Source organism: Cicer arietinum, chromosome 8 (genome assembly GCF_000331145.2).
Source record: "Cicer arietinum cultivar CDC Frontier isolate Library 1 chromosome 8, Cicar.CDCFrontier_v2.0, whole genome shotgun sequence".
Taxonomy (NCBI): domain Eukaryota; kingdom Viridiplantae; phylum Streptophyta; class Magnoliopsida; order Fabales; family Fabaceae; genus Cicer; species Cicer arietinum.
The window spans coordinates 8,022,638-8,040,177 of record NC_021167.2 but is presented as its reverse complement, the minus strand read 5'-3'; the positions used below and the strand labels follow the sequence as shown (position 1 = coordinate 8,040,177).

General features: G+C 30.3%; 2 protein-coding genes across 2 annotated transcripts; both read left to right on the top strand.

Annotated features, from left to right (window-relative positions):
* Positions 1-1,913: 1,913 nt before the first annotated feature.
* On the top strand, positions 1,914-11,626 carry LOC101504016 (secretory carrier-associated membrane protein 4). The gene is made up of 12 exons (XM_004512395.4): positions 1,914-2,155; positions 3,923-4,027; positions 4,126-4,191; positions 4,374-4,407; positions 4,522-4,644; positions 6,060-6,122; positions 6,211-6,304; positions 7,606-7,651; positions 7,737-7,804; positions 8,470-8,518; positions 9,634-9,699; positions 11,338-11,626. The coding sequence occupies exons 1-12, from the start codon at positions 2,099-2,101 to the stop codon at positions 11,368-11,370; spliced, it is 804 nt and encodes a 267-aa protein (XP_004512452.1). The 5' UTR covers positions 1,914-2,098; the 3' UTR covers positions 11,371-11,626.
* Positions 11,627-13,874: 2,248 nt separating this feature from the next.
* On the top strand, positions 13,875-17,124 carry LOC101503694 (phosphoribulokinase, chloroplastic). The gene is made up of 5 exons (XM_004512394.4): positions 13,875-14,607; positions 15,503-15,587; positions 15,819-15,903; positions 16,080-16,324; positions 16,650-17,124. Exons 1-5 carry the CDS (start codon positions 14,045-14,047, stop codon positions 16,899-16,901), a joined length of 1,230 nt encoding a protein of 409 aa, XP_004512451.1. The 5' UTR covers positions 13,875-14,044; the 3' UTR covers positions 16,902-17,124.
* Positions 17,125-17,540: the final 416 nt, after the last annotated feature.

Sequence of the window (17,540 nt, the reverse complement as noted above, 5' to 3'; positions counted from 1 at the left end):
AACTAAGTGAGAGTTTTTATTTCATTGATAGTCATTTCCTCGCAAATGTGACAATTCCTTTAGGGTCGGCTCCATATGACATATATCTCTCTCCTGTCAATTTCGCAACACATTATATTCCATCAATTCAAGAGCATACATCTTGTTAATAACCATCTTATCCTAATAATGACATCTCTCGTAAGAGTGACTATATCTAATGGACAAATCTCTTCAATCAAAATGATGTAACTAAGTGCATATATTTCATTAACAATTTCATATTTATTTTTCTTCTCATCATAACTAATAAAAAATATATTCAACTTATATCAATTCAATATTTAAATATTTTTTAGTTCTTAAATAAGTCAAACTACAAAAATATTATGTACCAAATGCCATTAAAATAAATAAAAAAATTTCAAAAATTATGTTCTCTAAATTTTAAATAAATATTTTAATATAGAAAACGAGTAAAATAATAATTATAGTATAATAAAAATAAATATGAAAAAATTATTATCTGAGACGTTGACAAAATCTTAATTGAAATACCTTAACATAAAAAGTATTTGTAAGACTGTATAGAAAATTATTGCAAAGCTTTACTAACCATGCCAACAATCCTTAAAAACCAATTTAAATTCCAAAATAAATTTGAAGTAAAATTACATTTTCCTAATGATGTTTTCTTATTAATGGAGTTGTATATTTATTTTTAAAATATAAGTGAGACAATTTTATGGAATAAGTACTCTCCTTTTTCTTTAAGAACAAAGATTCTAACTCAAAGATTTAACCCAAAATTAAATGTAGAAGTATGAAAAAGATTTGTTTAAAAAAATATACCTATCTCATAAATTTATGGTTTAGGGATGTCATTTTTGTAACTTGAAGGAAAAGAAAATGGAAGTTGGAGGTGGGGGATTACTGTTGCCGATGAAGAGAAAACGAAAGAGGTGAGTGAGACAGAAGAGAGGAAAATAAGGTTGCTCATGTTTTCAGGTAAGGTGGGTTTTAATTTATATGTGAATGTGTTTTAATTCTTTTTCTTTCTTAGATAAGTGATTTTAGAAGATTTTTTTTTTCTTCGAAAATGTAGCACATAGGTTTTGATGTTTTCTAACTTATATCCACAAACTGCAATAAAAAATCAATAATTGGGATACCCATAACATTTTTTTCTAAAATATTGATAGTTGGAATATTCACAATATATTAACCAATATCATATTTCTATAAGCCTTTTGTCACGAGAATCTAAACAAATAACGTGTACTTCATCTATAAAATCAATAGAATCCAAACAAATAATATCTACTAGATATTTTTAGGTCAATAACTATAATAATATACAATAAAAGTCTTCATTATTGGATGTTTGAAAAAAGAGTTAATTTTATATTAAAAACTAAAAAAAGTAATTTATTTTAAAATACTTTATTTATAAAAAAATAATAACTTATCATACAATAAAATTTTTTCGAGGAAATTTGTTATATAATTAGTGAAGTATTATTATTATATTATTTCATCCGGTCTCATAAAAATTGATCAATTTATAAAAACAATTTTTCTTAAAAGAAAAATCAATTTAATTTAATTTAGTTTTTTTTATTATATGATTATATAATATTCAAAATTTTGATTGATATTAATCAATAATCAAATGAGTCTATAAAAAAAATTATTATTTAAAATTTGAACTGGGAGCATTAGGTGCGCTAAATTCCCCAACCGACAATTGCTACATCACGCGAGAGTCACGTGAACTTGTTGAGCCTTCCACTTCCGACACCACACTGTGAAAACAGCACTACAACGACCAAATTTGAGTGGCACACATCGTAAATCCCAACTCAATAAAAGGGCAAAGAGTACAAAATTCAAGTTCAGCTACTTTTTCTCCCAAAAATCTAAAACAAAATCCCGCGTTCCAAACAAGCGTAAAATCAAACAAAAAAAAAAGCAGAAAAGTGCGTTCACTCACCGCATGCACCAACACAGTCTCACTCACTCACGCATCCACTCCGAAGTGATTCTCCCGTCATTTTCTCTCTGAGTCGGTGTTTCTGCCACTCTCTTCGGACATTTTCTTCGGATCTAATTTCTCACCATGAATCACCACCACGATCCCAATCCATTTGAAGAAGAAGAAGTCAATCCATTCTCGGTAATATACACAGATTATCTCTCTCTCTCTCTCTCTCTATTTCTATATTTAGTTATTTCTCACTCAGATCCAATTTTGTTTTCGATTCTAACTCTAAATTCGCGCCGTACTTTTATGAACTATAAAAATTGAATTGCTTATGTGACTCGTCATTTGATTTCGGATCTGTAGTTAACTTACGTGGTTATGGCTTCATTTTGTTTTTTCCGTTTGGTTTCCATTTTGGAATAGCGTTGCTTGAGAAAAAAATGTGTATTGAATCGAAATGAGTTCAAATATCGGTGTGGATTGTAGAACTTAGTTTGGATGTTTGTGGAGGACTTGGATCTGGAGATATTTAGGTTTGTGATTTCGGTTATGTTTTTTATTTCGTGATACTTAATAGTGATTTATGCAGTGGAATGTGCGATGCTTGAAGTGTTTAATTGATGGTTGGTTGAATAAGGTGTTATTTTTGTTCAGTGTTATGGATTAAGAATTTGATTTGTTTTGATGGTTGGGGAATTTTTTGCTACTGTTTTGATTCAGCTGTAAAACATTTGGGGTCTCGATAATTGGAAAGTAAATTAAGTGCAATGAGTAAAGAAAAGTGGTTTCTCTGTTTTGTTTTAATAGTTGGGGTTGTTTGTATTTTGTAATGATTGATGCATTAATTGAGGGTTATGCTGTATGATGTATATATAGGAGAAACCGATTAGAGGGAATCTATTGTCAATTTTGGGCATAGAGAGGTTTGCAGACCCTATCTTTGTAAATTGTAATTGGGAATAGGAAGTTAGAAACTGATATTTTTAATAGAGAACTAATAGGGATAAACCCTGATTAAATAGATAGAACACTGCAGAATTTTGAGATCTGCAAACCTCCTTATGTCTAAAAGCCTCTATTATCTCAAAATGAGAAGATACATTCCCTTATATCCCTTCACCTTCGTCTTATTTGTACACATCAGATTATAACCCTATATTACCTCACTGGCTAATTAAAGGGCTTTACCTATCAAACAAAAATGGCAATATTATTCTCTTTGTTCACTTAATTGTGTACACATCTGAGCAGATGAAATTTTTGTGGCTTGGCTGTCTGTAATTATCTCTTGGACAAACACAATATAGAGGTATGTATTGTGTATGCTGAAGGCACATGATGTTTTGTAGATTATTAGAAATAGAAATTGTCAATGCCTCTACTGTGTATTAAACATAGCTTCTGTGAAATCTCTGGGACCAATGTTATTATCTATTTATAAATTAAGCAAAGTATGCCATTGGCTTATAAATGCAGTATTCAAATTCGATTTGGCTGAAGTGCTTTTAATAACATTAATACTCATACTTCAATGTATAAAAAAATTATTTTGCCCACATAAGTGTGATTGTTTGATATGTTTGGTAGTTATGTGGTGAGTTTTCAGAGAGCTGTTTCTGTAAGTTTGCTGTCATAAACATTTTCTAAATGTAATTTCTTCGTTTGCAAGAGAATGCAATCCCAAACTATTTGTTGATTTGAGCTTGACTTTCGATTTCATTTAGCTGCATATATGTGTGTATAAGATATTTAATTAATTCAAACCTTGTGAATTCATAAGAACTAACTTTAATGTTTAATTATCAAAACTCGCCTTATAAAAAATTCACCATGATTATTTTCAATTTTTCATTCAATTACAAATTGGTTTTTTTTGCAAACCTTGGGGTTAGATGCTTTTTGTTTCATTTAAGTTATGATATGGGGGTTTTCATTCTAGTTATTGTGGAAATGTAACAGAATGGTGCTGGATCAAAATCACGTGTTCCACCGTTGACATCTGAACCAGTGGGCTTTGGTCAAAGACATGATGCTACAGTTGATATTCCTTTGGACACTTCAAATGTAATGTCATTTCTTATTCAGGGGTTTTTAATAAAAGGTTTACTTCAAGATTCTTTTTGGAAGGGGAGTTGAATTTATTCTTTGTAATGTTTATTCAGGGGGACTCTAAGAAAAAAGCTCAGGAGCTAGCAGCATGGGAAGCTGATTTAAAAAGGAAAGAGAAGGTTGGTTTTTGAATTTTTTGCCACTGGTGTTGGTTCTTTAGCATTCATATAGTATTTTAATTGTCATCATCCTTGTATTCTCTTAAATGCCTGCATATACAAGTTCTAGCTTCTGCCACTATTAGTTGACTGGTATCCTTTGCTTTTGAGGATTTTGTGACTCTTTCAAAATGCATCTGTAGGAAATAAAAAGAAGAGAAGATTCTGTTGCCAAAGGTGAACGACGAGACTCCACCATACAAGATTTTCAATTTAGTGTCTTTTCATCGCAGCTATAAATTTATACCCAGTCAAACTTTACTTTTCTTGTTTCCAAAATATGTTTTCCAGCTGGTGTGCCCATTGATGATAAGAATTGGCCTCCATTTTTCCCAATCATTCACCATGATATTGCCAATGAGATACCAGTTCATGCTCAGAGGCTGCAGTATTTGGCCTTTGCAAGTTGGTTGGGTATGATCACTTAATTATGTTATCTATTTATTAATTATTAGTTTATCGATTATTTGGTTTGTTGATTGTTTTCGAAAAGTATAACTTTTTACTATGCATTTTTATTAGCAAAGTAGTAACTGCACGTAGCTAAACAAAGGTGGAGGGTATGCATATTTTTTCTTGAATCATCAAAGTTATAGGCTATGTTTGGATATCTAATGGTGGGTGAAATGGAATTAAATGAGATGCGACAGTATCGATTAAAATTACAAATAGGATTTAAAATAATCTGAATTTTATCTTTTTAAAAGGTAGCACACACCTCCTTACAAATGAGGAGAATCCGTTGGAGAACAGAATAAAGTAAACACAAAGGATAGAAAAAGAAAGAAAGATTGCAGGCCAAAGCCACCCACCACCTCCTACAATTTTTTGATATCTCTCCTCTTCTCTACATCCCTCTATGTATATTTTTCGCTGTTTTCCTCCATGATTCCTGAATCCCGTCTCAATAACAATATTGTTCTATCTGTTAATTCTACTGTATTCTTCCCGGTCTGCTCTAATTGATTTAACATTCCCTTGCTTCCTTCATTAATTATACTTCCTTCCTTGCCCTTAAATCCATCTTTTTTCCCTGCTCATAAGCATGCAACCTTTCAATTCTAGGTCCATTTTTCTTCAGAACATCTCTATACATGTGCCAGTGGCCCATCAAATTGCCACACCGTTGTTTTGATATTTCATGGTGGAATATAGGAAAGTTATCATTCCCTTCTTTGATGAAGTGAACGGAATGGTAAGAGGATTAATGAATAATAAGTTTTTTCCATCTTGTATTCCTCCAATTGTAGTGAAAAGAAAAGAGATATTGAATGTAATTAGATTCGATGACATACCATTCCATCCTAATTTAAACAATCTAACCAATGGCCACTAATGCCATTCCATTCCATTCTTTAGCTCTCCTCTATTCTATCATTTCCCATCAATTCAGATACAGCCTTGGTAAATAAAGATGTTAAATCAGTGTTTTACATGACACCAGGGCTTGCAGTTTTATGTTTATTTGGGTCAATCTAGTTTTGGGGTATTTCATTAAAAAACCTTTTAGCATCTTCTCTCTGCTTGGTTTTTGTTATTGTGAAATGCTGGAAAGGAGATTGGTTGTTACTGGTTATGATGGTCCTAAATATAAGATTCTGTGATGCAATTTTTGTATATCTTCTTCATCAAATATATTGAAGATATTTTCTTGTCCTGATTCGTTCACCGGGCACTTATGACCTATTTTATACGTATGTGCCCACAAACTTAAATGTCTCCTGTAGAAATCTTGTTTTCCTTTTCTTTTGTTCTTTTAGTTTTTTGTTTTTCTTTCTATTAAAGTCCTGAGTTAATTATTTTTTCTTCCCATTTGAATGTCTTTGCAGGAATCGTTCTCTGCCTAGTTTTTAATTTAGTTGCTGTGACTGTCTGTTGGGTCAGAGGCGGGGGTGAGCTTATTCGGTTACTTTCATCTTTAGCCAATTCTCTAGTTTCATGTTGTGGTTTGGACCTCACTGTGAAGTTTACAATGTGCAGGTGTTAAAATATTTTTCCTTGCAGTGATTTATGCGCTGCTTGGCGTCCCCCTTTCGTATGTGCTTTGGTACAGGCCACTCTATCGTGCTATGAGGTAAATTGCATTTTTCCTCTGTATAGTCATGCTCCGTTAAAAATACACTTAGAACAAGTGTACTCTATCGCAAAAGTAGTATAAAAAATTATCATATCCACAATAATTAATTAGCAAGTACCAAATTAATCAAGATTATGTATTATTTAGACTAACAATAATAATTGAGTTGTTAGGGTAGCGAAATAGACAAAAAACAAATAATTAAGAAAAATAATAAAATACAAAGTTGTAAATCAATGGAGAGAAGCCGAAGTCTAGGGTCAGAGTTTTACTTGTAACTTTGATTACCTTTGATTCTAGTTCTATCCGAATTCATTTCTTTTGATTCAATTACCAACCCCTTTACTAAGACTACTAACTCGTTTGGTCATTCGTGATTAATATTATTTTTCTTAAATTAACTATTTGTTTGGTCATTCAAATAATTTAAATTCAATAAAAGCTGAGAGAACAAAAAGGCTGAATGATTGCACAACAAAAATTAAGTTTGGTCATAAAAAAATTTATAGTCTCAATTATTCTATAGATCCACCAATTAATTGTAGTATGATGATAAGACTAATAGCCCTAAGCCTACTATTAGAAATGTATATCAGAGGGGAAATAGGAGAGTTTGGTTGAAAACTTCCTAATGTAACACGTGTCTAAAAGTTAGTTAGGCAGTTAGTGGTTGAAATCTTCCTAATGTAACATGTGTTTAAAAGTTAGTTAGGCAGTTAGTGAATAAATGAACTATAAGAAGGAATAGCTGTTAGAAGTTGAGGCAGTTTTTTGGGTGTTAACAGAATTTCTGGTTGTGGAACCAGCAAGGTCGTGGGACCTATTGTAACCATTCTTCTTCTATTCAATTCAATAAAATTCTTTTTGTTCTTCCTAGCAGAATCACTCTGATTCTGATTAGGTTGACTGATTCATTGTTCAATTCCCTTTCTTTGTTAATTCCAGTGGTTGTATCATATGATCGCTAAGAACTAATTGATTAATAACATGCAAAAGATGATTAATCCTAACATGCGATTATAGCAATAGGAAAATTTAATTGAACAATAAAAAACATATAAAATAAAACTTGAATAGATAACTAAGACATAATAAAAGGTATCTTGATTATAAGATCCACCTAAGACTCTAGAAGAGAGCTTAGTTGCTCATTATTATAAACAAAATTAAATCTAAAATAATATATTTTATCTACTGTGCTCCTTTTAGTTACAAGCAAAGGATACTTTATTGAATATTTCCTCCTAGCCTGATCATGCATGAGGGGGTTGTTGCTTATGATTGTTTCTGATATGCAGGACGGATAGTGCACTTAAGTTCAGCTGGTTTTTCATGTTATATTTGGTAAGTTGATCTACTACAAAATACTGGCCTGCTTCTGAGTGAGTGAATTATTAATTCTTCTGTTAATTGCTTTTGTTTGGTGCAGCTTCATATAGCATTTTGCATCTTTGCTGCAATTGCACCCCCTGTTGTTTTTCATGGGAAGTCATTAACGTAAGTCCTACAAGCTGTATTACAGATTTTACTTAACTGAATATGAAGTTCCATGAATTTTTTTATCTCTTTATCTGCTTGGCATTGGTTGTAAAATTTTGAAATACAAGTCAAAAGGAAAATCATCCCGAGAGAAATATCAGAACTTGTATTCCTAGCATTTGCTGGTTTGTAATATTCTTCAGATAGGAATTTTCATTGAAATTAGAGGAAAATCACATATAAATGGATGTTTTGTAATAGCAAGTTATCACTTGTTGGCCTAAACCAGATTTCTTGGAAAATGTCATTATAACAAGCATATGAAAATAAAAAACAATTGGATCATTGTAAGTGCAGGCACAACTGAAGACCTCTTACTTTTTTTTTTGGCATAAGTAAGCAATGGAACAATATAGGGGGAAATCTGTTCATTGATATTGTTTTGTCATATTGCTTGACTTGAGGTGGGAAGCAATTGCTGTGATTCTAAAATTGATTAAATTCCCCTACAAAAAACATTTTGGTCTTTGTTTTCTGTTAATGTAGTTGGATGCCATTTTGTGATGTTATGGACTTATCTCTTTGTTGCCCTTTTATTAAGTCATACTCAAGTATTAGTAAATTATTATTAACCATATATTTGTTTTTCTGTTACATTTGAATTAATTCATTTAAAATTGCAGGGGCATCCTTGCAGCAATTGATGTCTTCTCAGACCACGTATTGGTTGGGGTAAGTTGTATTATACTTGTGCATAGTAGCATTTACTTGATTGTCGGATAAAATTATTTCCTGTTTAGGGTTGTAATTTGTGGTGATATGGTATTCATTTTTGTGTTGGTAAAATATATTGCACTGGATATTTAGAAGCATTTCTGTTGACACATTGCTATTTAATATTGTGATCAGACAAATAAGGTTCATTTACTGATGAAATATCTTTATAACAAGTTGTAATATTATGCATATATATATATGTATCTGCAGTAATTTAAAACTGAGTGCTTGTTTCATTGTGCTTTGGTTTTCATAAACTGTTTCATAAAAAAAATTTGAAAAACTGTTTGTTACATGTATCATACGTTTTGAATTTTTTAGTTTTTACAATAAGGAAATAGGAAATAGTTTTACAGAACAAGCTAATCAAACAACTTATTTACCTTTTAGATTTTCAAAAACAGAAAATAGTATTCAAAAACAGTAATCAAACAAGTCTTAATTCTAGAAGGCAATTATTATTCTCAAGCTGATCACCTCTATCTCATATGGAATTGCGATCATACATATGCATGGGTGACAATAAGTGTGAGAAACAGTTTAACTTCATTTTTCATGTCCTTGAAATTATTGGCACTTGACTGTCTAGAAACCAAATGAAATGATAACCAAGTAACTGAACCTAGGATCTTTAATTTAGATGAAGAGATGTAAAATTTGTGGTAATTGTACATTTATGGAACTAGATTGAGTTTAGAAACCAAGTGAAAATAACCAAATAACTGAACCTAGGACCTTTAGTTTAGATGAAGAAATTTAAAATCTGTGGGAATTGGACACTTATGGAACTAGATTGAGTGGTGTTCAACTACTGTAAGGTATTGTGTTAGATCAAAATGATCTGGATGCCCTTTGAACAACCAGAGAATTTGGATAAATTGTTCTTATCTCATTTGGCAACTGGATCGTAGTAGCTGAAAAGAAAAAGAAAACCTACCTACGTAATTTTTTTTCAAATATATTTTATTATTTTGAATTTCGTATTTATCTTATATGAAGAAAATAAGTTCCATAACCTCTTTATTGTGCTTACATGTTTTGATCCATCAATGTTTTTGGTATTCTTACAGATATTCTATTTGATTGGATTTGGTCTGTTTTGCTTGGAGGCTCTTCTAAGTTTGTGGGTAATTCAGGTGAGGGACTAGCATTGATTTGCATTCTCAATTTTATATTACTTCTCAGCACGGGATGAGTTATAATCGTTAAAAGAGTATGAATATGTACAATTTTCTGCATCTCAATGTTTTTGTTTTGATATGATTTATTTATAGTGTGCTACTATAGAACTACAGACAACAGGATGATGCTTTAGATGATGTCCGAACTAGAATGGCCTCTATAAATGTTGGTGAATCGAGTATATGCTTTAGATGATGACTGAACCTGAAAGGCCTTGTTCTGTTTGATTGGATTGGAGAGTGTGTGTGGTGAGAAGTGTAATATACAACTCAAACCTGAAGGGAAACTTACAACACAGCTGTAGACTTGTAATATTGGGCAGTAAAGGGCCCAAAAATAAGTCAACTCTGTCACATAGATGGGAATGTTAAGAGGGACAAGTGGTTACACAAAATAGGATAGGATTATGAATATAGTGGTTAGAAAAAAAGGGATAGATCCTATTATAAGAAAATGGTATATTCTTGTTGTAGATGGTTTGGGCACATGTGGGAAAGACCTGTAGACATACTAGTAAATTGAGTTGATCTATTTGGTACGAATGATTAGCAGAAGAAAGAGAAGAATGCACACATATAGGAGTTTTGACCAATTAGCAATTGGATAACTATACATGAGAAAGTGGGTAGTTATTCTTCTCTTTCTTGCAAATTAGCAATTGGTAAGGGTGTTAGATGTTGTCACCTTATTCTTTTCTTTCTTATGAACACTTCTCATAACAATCAACATTTCCCATTGAGGATAATTCAATTGTTAGAGGCAAAGAGAAACCAACAAGAAGTATAGGCCAAACCATCAAGAGAGATTTAGAATGTTCTATCTTTAAACTTAATACATATAGGAAATTATGGTATCTTCTGATTCATGTAGTCCACCCATTAATGGGAAAGATTTGGTTGCTGTTCTCTTAACCCAGTTCAAATTATGTATTATGTGCTATGCTTTCCAAAAGTATATCGCTGTCTTTCTTTAGTCGTATTTTTGTTACAAATAAATTGGTTGTTTGTAAAGTTATTAGAAAATAAGTTTTGGTCTTGGTATTTTTATAGCATTAGCCAGGAGGAAAAAATGAAGGGAGAACTTAAAATACAAATCCATTTTCTGTCTGTGAACGGTGTTGAAGCTCAAGAAGACTCTTGAGCTAAGAATTGACACACATTCAACAATGTTTTGCAAAATAGACATTGTAAGGGGCCAAGGAGTATTCTTTGATTATCATGGTATGCTAATAAGAATTTAAGCACTCCTTTTGAGGGCTGAAGCAGTAAAACCTCCTCAATCTGTTCAACCAGTTAAATTATGTTCACCAGTAGTCGAGTATAAAACGGAATTAATTAATGGTTATTCATAGATACAAATGTTTTCTCTATATTTTGGATTCTTTGAGAAACTCAGAACTATGCTAACAATTAAAACTAAGGAATGCAGTTATGGTAGCTTATCTTTGGCTATAATCTTATTAGGATAAAGTAGACTGACTTCTCTGGAAGTTTTTTACTTCGCAAGCTATACTTGGAAGTTTCTTTAGAATTAGAAGAAATGATAAAAAGAAATTGCTTGATGGCTGTTTCCTTTTCGTTTTGCTTCTGCAGAAAATATACATGTTTTTCCGGGGGCACAAGTGAGGCTGTTCTCAGGATTTTGTTCTAGCAGCTCTTATAATGTCGGTCACTTTTCAGTGTGACTTAGTATATTCTCCTTTTCTCTATCCTCTTTTTATTCTTTTCAATATCTTCGTGTGATATTGTTCTGTTGTTTCTATGTAGTGAATAGTGATTGAACCAGAGTTTTGTTTGTAATTTACTGTATAATGAATTATGTGAAATTTAGTATGTATTAGAATTTCCCTTCATTGAAATGATATTTTACTTTTCACAAGCATATTATTATTATATATGTATATAGTAAATTAGAAAATTTATAGTTTCCAGTGAGAATGACAGCAACACATTCTTTTAGACGCTTTAAACTCCTCGTGATTTTATTCTTTTTAAAACTCAATAGGAAAATAAGTGTTGTTAATTTCTCCTGGGACAGCTCCAAAAGCTAATCATGGAGAAGATTGATAAACTGAAACATTTTTTGTTAGCCAGCGATCCAATGGTTTAGGGAATTTAGTTACAAGGAATCCAAATGTTTTTAAAATTATTTGTTTAACAAAAAATGTTTTTAAAATTTAAAAAGCTATTTTTAGAACTTCAATTCGCACTGAACTTTGTATCTTATAATCAAAAGGTTAAAATTGAGCACTTCGTTTTTAATTTGGTAAGAGTACAGTTTACAAAACAAGTCGCCAAAAATGTTCATAATATATAGTATATATTAATTAAATATTGAGTTTGACTAAAGCTAATTGGCTTCGTAATGTTGTTAAAGGACAGTAGTATGAAATTTTCTTAGAATCTATAAGGTCTTATTTTCATGTTTTTTAGGCATGCTTAGTTATGTTGGAAAATGGCCAGATTAGACTGGTTGAACTACCAAGCTCGTAAACCATTTCCTGAAGAAGAATTGGTTTAATATACTCCAACTGTGATGGAACATCTTATTACTTATAATAGTTGCAAAATAAATATCTTACATGTAATAGTATATAATAATAGTCAACAATCCATTGAAACAAAAAGTATTTCATTCAACTATTTAGTATATTACTTCCAATCCTATTGGTATTGGATATATAAAGTTAAGTTAAATGTTAAGTAATATTCAGATATAGATATTTTGAGTTGAAATTGTATTGAAATTTATGTATTTTTTTACAGAACAAATGGTAAGTAATTATAATAAATCTTGTGGTTTTTTAGGGAACTTTCATACCTCTAGAGTTTATGTTGATATAATACAACTACCAATAATTTAAATTGACATCAGTTTTTCATATTTAATTATTTTTTAAATAATTTAGCTATAATGCAAAATTAATCCAAAATCAAAATTATTTAAAAGTAATTAAATATGAAAAATGAAGTATCTTCAAATAATTGGTTGTGGGATAATGTTGCAAAAAGTCATTTGATATAAGTTGTCATACATATATATCACATATTATGTAATAAAAAAAATTATGTAGTTTATTTTTTTCATGAAAATTATGTAGTATTTATTATTTTCACTACGTTAGCAGTACTAATTTGATCGTTTAGTTCTTACTAGGAGAAAAACACTTCACTATTGTGGTCATTTGGAATATGCTATATGCACCTTACAAACCAACCTCTACACATCTTTTTGTGACACTATTTTGGATTAAGAAATGTGGTCCTTTGATATAAAAAAGAACATGGCTTCCAAGTTCCAATACACAGTTTGATCTAAAAATTGAAAGAAAAAATATTTTGGGGGCAATTAATCAATTATACACACACACATACATGTAGAGTCCAAGATAGAATTGGATGGCACACCCTCCTCATGAAATCTACTTCACTCCACTCCTCATGAAATCTACTTCACTCCACACCCTTAATCCCTCATCTTCAAATATCCACCATATTTATGCCATGTGGCATACAAATATCCAAGCTGTACTAACCACACATAACCCTTCCAATATTGGTGTTTTTTTTATCACATATGTATGTACCACAACCTCATCAATTCCATAGTTTTTAAACAACTTTGATAATAAAGGTTATAATATCTAGTGTTTCTTTGTCCTTTTTGTATTTTCTTAAAGGAAAAAAAATAATCAAAAGACAGCTATACCCTTTTCCAATGGATCATGACACCACTCAAATTCCATTTTTTCTTGCATTAGTAATATATTACCTTCAAATTTGAAAACAAAAACAAGGGGTAGTCACATAAACACAATATTAATTAAACAATTAAAAAATGTAAACCACAAAATTTTAGTATTAAAAAATATCATCAATAAATTTAATCTATAATATTATCACAGTGAAAAATTATTTTAACAATAAATTATATCTTTCAAGTATTTTTACGATGATAAATTATATATTTTTAAAAAATTATTTTAATAATTTAATAATTAATTTAAATTTTTAACTAAATCAAAAACAAAATATCACTTCCCTAAACTTTTTAAAAATAAAATGTTATTTACTCAATTAACTAACCTTACTTTTCACCTTTTATTTTCCTACTGAACTCTCTTTGTTTTGGGTCTAAATTCCACCTCATACATTTTATGTGTCCCAAACTTCTTAGAATATATGTCCCCTATCCCATAATAATAATCCTCTATCCAACTTAAACTCATTTCGTCTCAAAAAAATATTTCTTTAACTTCATTGTATAGAGAAAGAGAGAGAAAGAAAAAAATCAGTGAGAATGGCAGCTTGCACTGTCTACTCAACACAATCACTAAGAACAAACATCTCAATTCCAACATCATCATCATCAAAAACACATCTTGGTTTTAATCAAAAACAAGTAGTTTTCTACACAACAAGCAAAAAAAGCAGAACCAACAACAACAAAAGATATTTGATAACATGTAAAGCAGGTGATTCACAGACAATTGTGATTGGTCTAGCAGCTGATTCTGGCTGTGGAAAAAGCACTTTCATGAGAAGACTCACAAGTGTGTTTGGAGGAGCAGCAGAACCACCAAAAGGTGGAAATCCTGATTCAAACACACTTATAAGTGACACAACAACTGTGATTTGTTTGGATGATTATCATTCATTGGACAGAACTGGTAGAAAAGAAAAAGGTGTCACTGCACTTGATCCAAGAGCTAATGATTTTGATCTTATGTATCAACAAGTTAAAGCTATTAAAGATGGAATTTCTGTTGAAAAACCTATTTATAATCATGTCACTGGTCTTTTGGATCCTCCAGAGCTTATTAAACCACCAAAAATCTTAGTCATTGAAGGTCTTCACCCAATGTAAGTATCTATATGTTCACATTTACTATAAATTTTTAAAAATTAGAGAGCAAAAATATTAAATTTACTAAGTTTAGTGACTAAGAAATTAGTCACATTTTTCATCTTTTTTATTAGTCACATAGTAAGAAGAGTATACATAGAGTGTATATATATATATATTTTTTGTCTAATTTGACTATAAAATTTAGTGACGGAAAACTTAGCCATTGATTTCATAATTTTTTGTATTTAATTTTGGTTACTAATTTTATTTGTTTCTAGTAATGATAGAGTATTTCATCAAACTAATGTTTATTTATTTTTATTTTTTAGCTATATTGTTAGGAACATTAGTTATTAGCAATTTTTGTTTTAGTGATTAGTTAATTGTTTTGCTTATGAATCTTGAGAATCAGGATATGGGGATGTAATAGATTTTTGAAATGCTCTAATTTGATAAGCTGATACACCTTATCTATTTTTTATGATTGTGTGGCCAAAGAATATGTTAGTGATCTCTTTTCAATCTTCTAATATATGGTGGGCCATGCATACGTGTGTTCATAATTCATTTTACTCTATAGTAAAATAGAAATATAGTTCCATTCATGGGGCATAAAAGTTTCCAAACTTGGACATTTCATAATTTTGGTTCCCAAATCCATATTATTTATTCAACTCACCTAGTTAATTATTTTTTAATTTAATATAATTAAGGAAAAACAAATAATCAAAGTGATCAAAACAATAGACTAGCTAGTAATTATTAAAAACTATTTTTCTTGCTGAAAATTCTTGTAAAGTATTACCCGAAAAATATATTATATGCCATATGTTGCTATCAATTGTGTAGCTTCTCATTGGCTTATTTAGTTTGATTATGAATTTGAAACTTAATTTTCCTTGTATGTAGGTATGATTCTCGAGTCAGAGATCTTTTGGACTTTAGTATCTACTTAGACATTAGCAATGAAGTGAAATTCGCTTGGAAAATTCAGGTAAAAACATAATCCTCTAAAATGAAATATAAATAAATAAAAAAACTTTTGAAAAAATTAATGTATCAGACATAAATTTTAACTAGTTACATCAACTTTTCTGATACTATTTTTGTTTAAATTTCACATGAAACAATAATTTAACTCAAAAAAGTTGTACAATTCAAAGGTTAATTTCTTATGCTACTTATTCATTATGGCCTAATAACAATTATTTGACAAAAATGTCAGAGAGACATGGCAGAGCGAGGACATAGTCTTGAAAGTATCAAGGCTAGCATTGAAGCAAGGAAGCCTGATTTTGATGCTTTTATTGGTAATCACTTAACATTGCAACTCCTTAAAAAAACTCACATGAAATAACTTTGCCTCTCAACTTGAAGTTCTTCATTATTATTGGTGTCGACTATGTGGTGTCTGGTGTTTAATATGTGTCAGTGGTTCATAGGTTATGCACGTGTTAATTAATTTAACTTGTGTACTTGTTTTCAGATCCTCAAAAGCAATATGCAGATGCAGTGATAGAAGTGTTGCCAACACAACTAATTCCTGATGATAATGAGGGAAAGATTTTAAGAGTGAGGTTGATACAAAAAGAGGGTGTTAAGTACTTTAGCCCAGTTTACTTGTTTGATGAAGGTTCAACCATTTCATGGATACCATGTGGAAGGAAGCTTACATGCTCTTATCCTGGCATTAAGTTCTTCTATGGACCAGATACTTACTTTGGAAATGAGGTATCAATTTCAATATTAATTTTTTTAACCACAATTTAGGTTAGTTTATCCTTATTTAGACAAAAAAATAAAATAAAAATCCGAACACTCAGGTATATGATTCAACGTCCAATGATTTAATGTCATGTTATTTTTTATGTTAAAATAACTTTTAAATAAATTTAATTTTAAATTATTTTTAGAAATGGTATTACAAAGAATTGAAGTTGTGTCTTGTATGTTAATTATGGTGAAATTTATCAGTTGTGTCGACTTTGTATATTAACTTGTCCAAAATATTTAACTTTTGTGCCTTTTTTTTGCCCTTTTTATTTGTGTAAAATAGGTGTCAGTTGTAGAAATGGATGGACAATTTGACAGACTAGATGAACTAATATATGTGGAGAGCCATTTGAGCAACCTCTCTTCAAAATTCTATGGAGAAGTAACTCAACAAATGTTGAAGCATGCTGATTTCCCTGGTAGCAACAATGGAACAGGTCTTTTCCAAACCATAGTTGGTTTAAAGATAAGAGATTTATTTGAGCAGATAGTAGCCAGCAGGGCTGAGACTCCAGTAGGAGCTGCAAAAGCTTAGGAAATTGCCATATATATAAATATTGGATAAGGCACCCATTGAATTGTATTTCAAAAGTTATTATTTTCTTATTTTTATGTATTGTATGTTGTATTTTATGATAATGTGAAAAGACTCTGCATGTATTTATGTAATATGTTGTTACTTTATAATATAGAGGACAAAAAGCAGGGCTGAGATTTCAGCTATGTTGATAAAAAAATATTGCAACAATTTGGTATCACTGGCATATGAATATTATTATTGTTTTTTTTCCTTCCAATACATATATTTTGAAAAGACAAGTGAAAAGTATTAGGAGGAGAGAGGAGTGGATGAGATTGATAGTAATGAAATAATATATTTCAATAGTAGGAAATAAAAAATGTATATACAAGAGATAAGGAGAAAGGGGAAATTAGAGAGATGATTAAATTATTAGATAATTAAAATGTTTTAAAATTTAATTGTAATTTTTCTATTGCTAGTAGTTTTATTTCAAAATGACCATGAAAAATACAAAAAATTAATAAATTATCATAACACTAGGATTTACAATTATTTACATTAAAAGTGAGTATTTTTTCCAAAAAAATCAATTATATATATATATATATATATATATATATATATATATATATAAAATACAAAAAAAAAAAA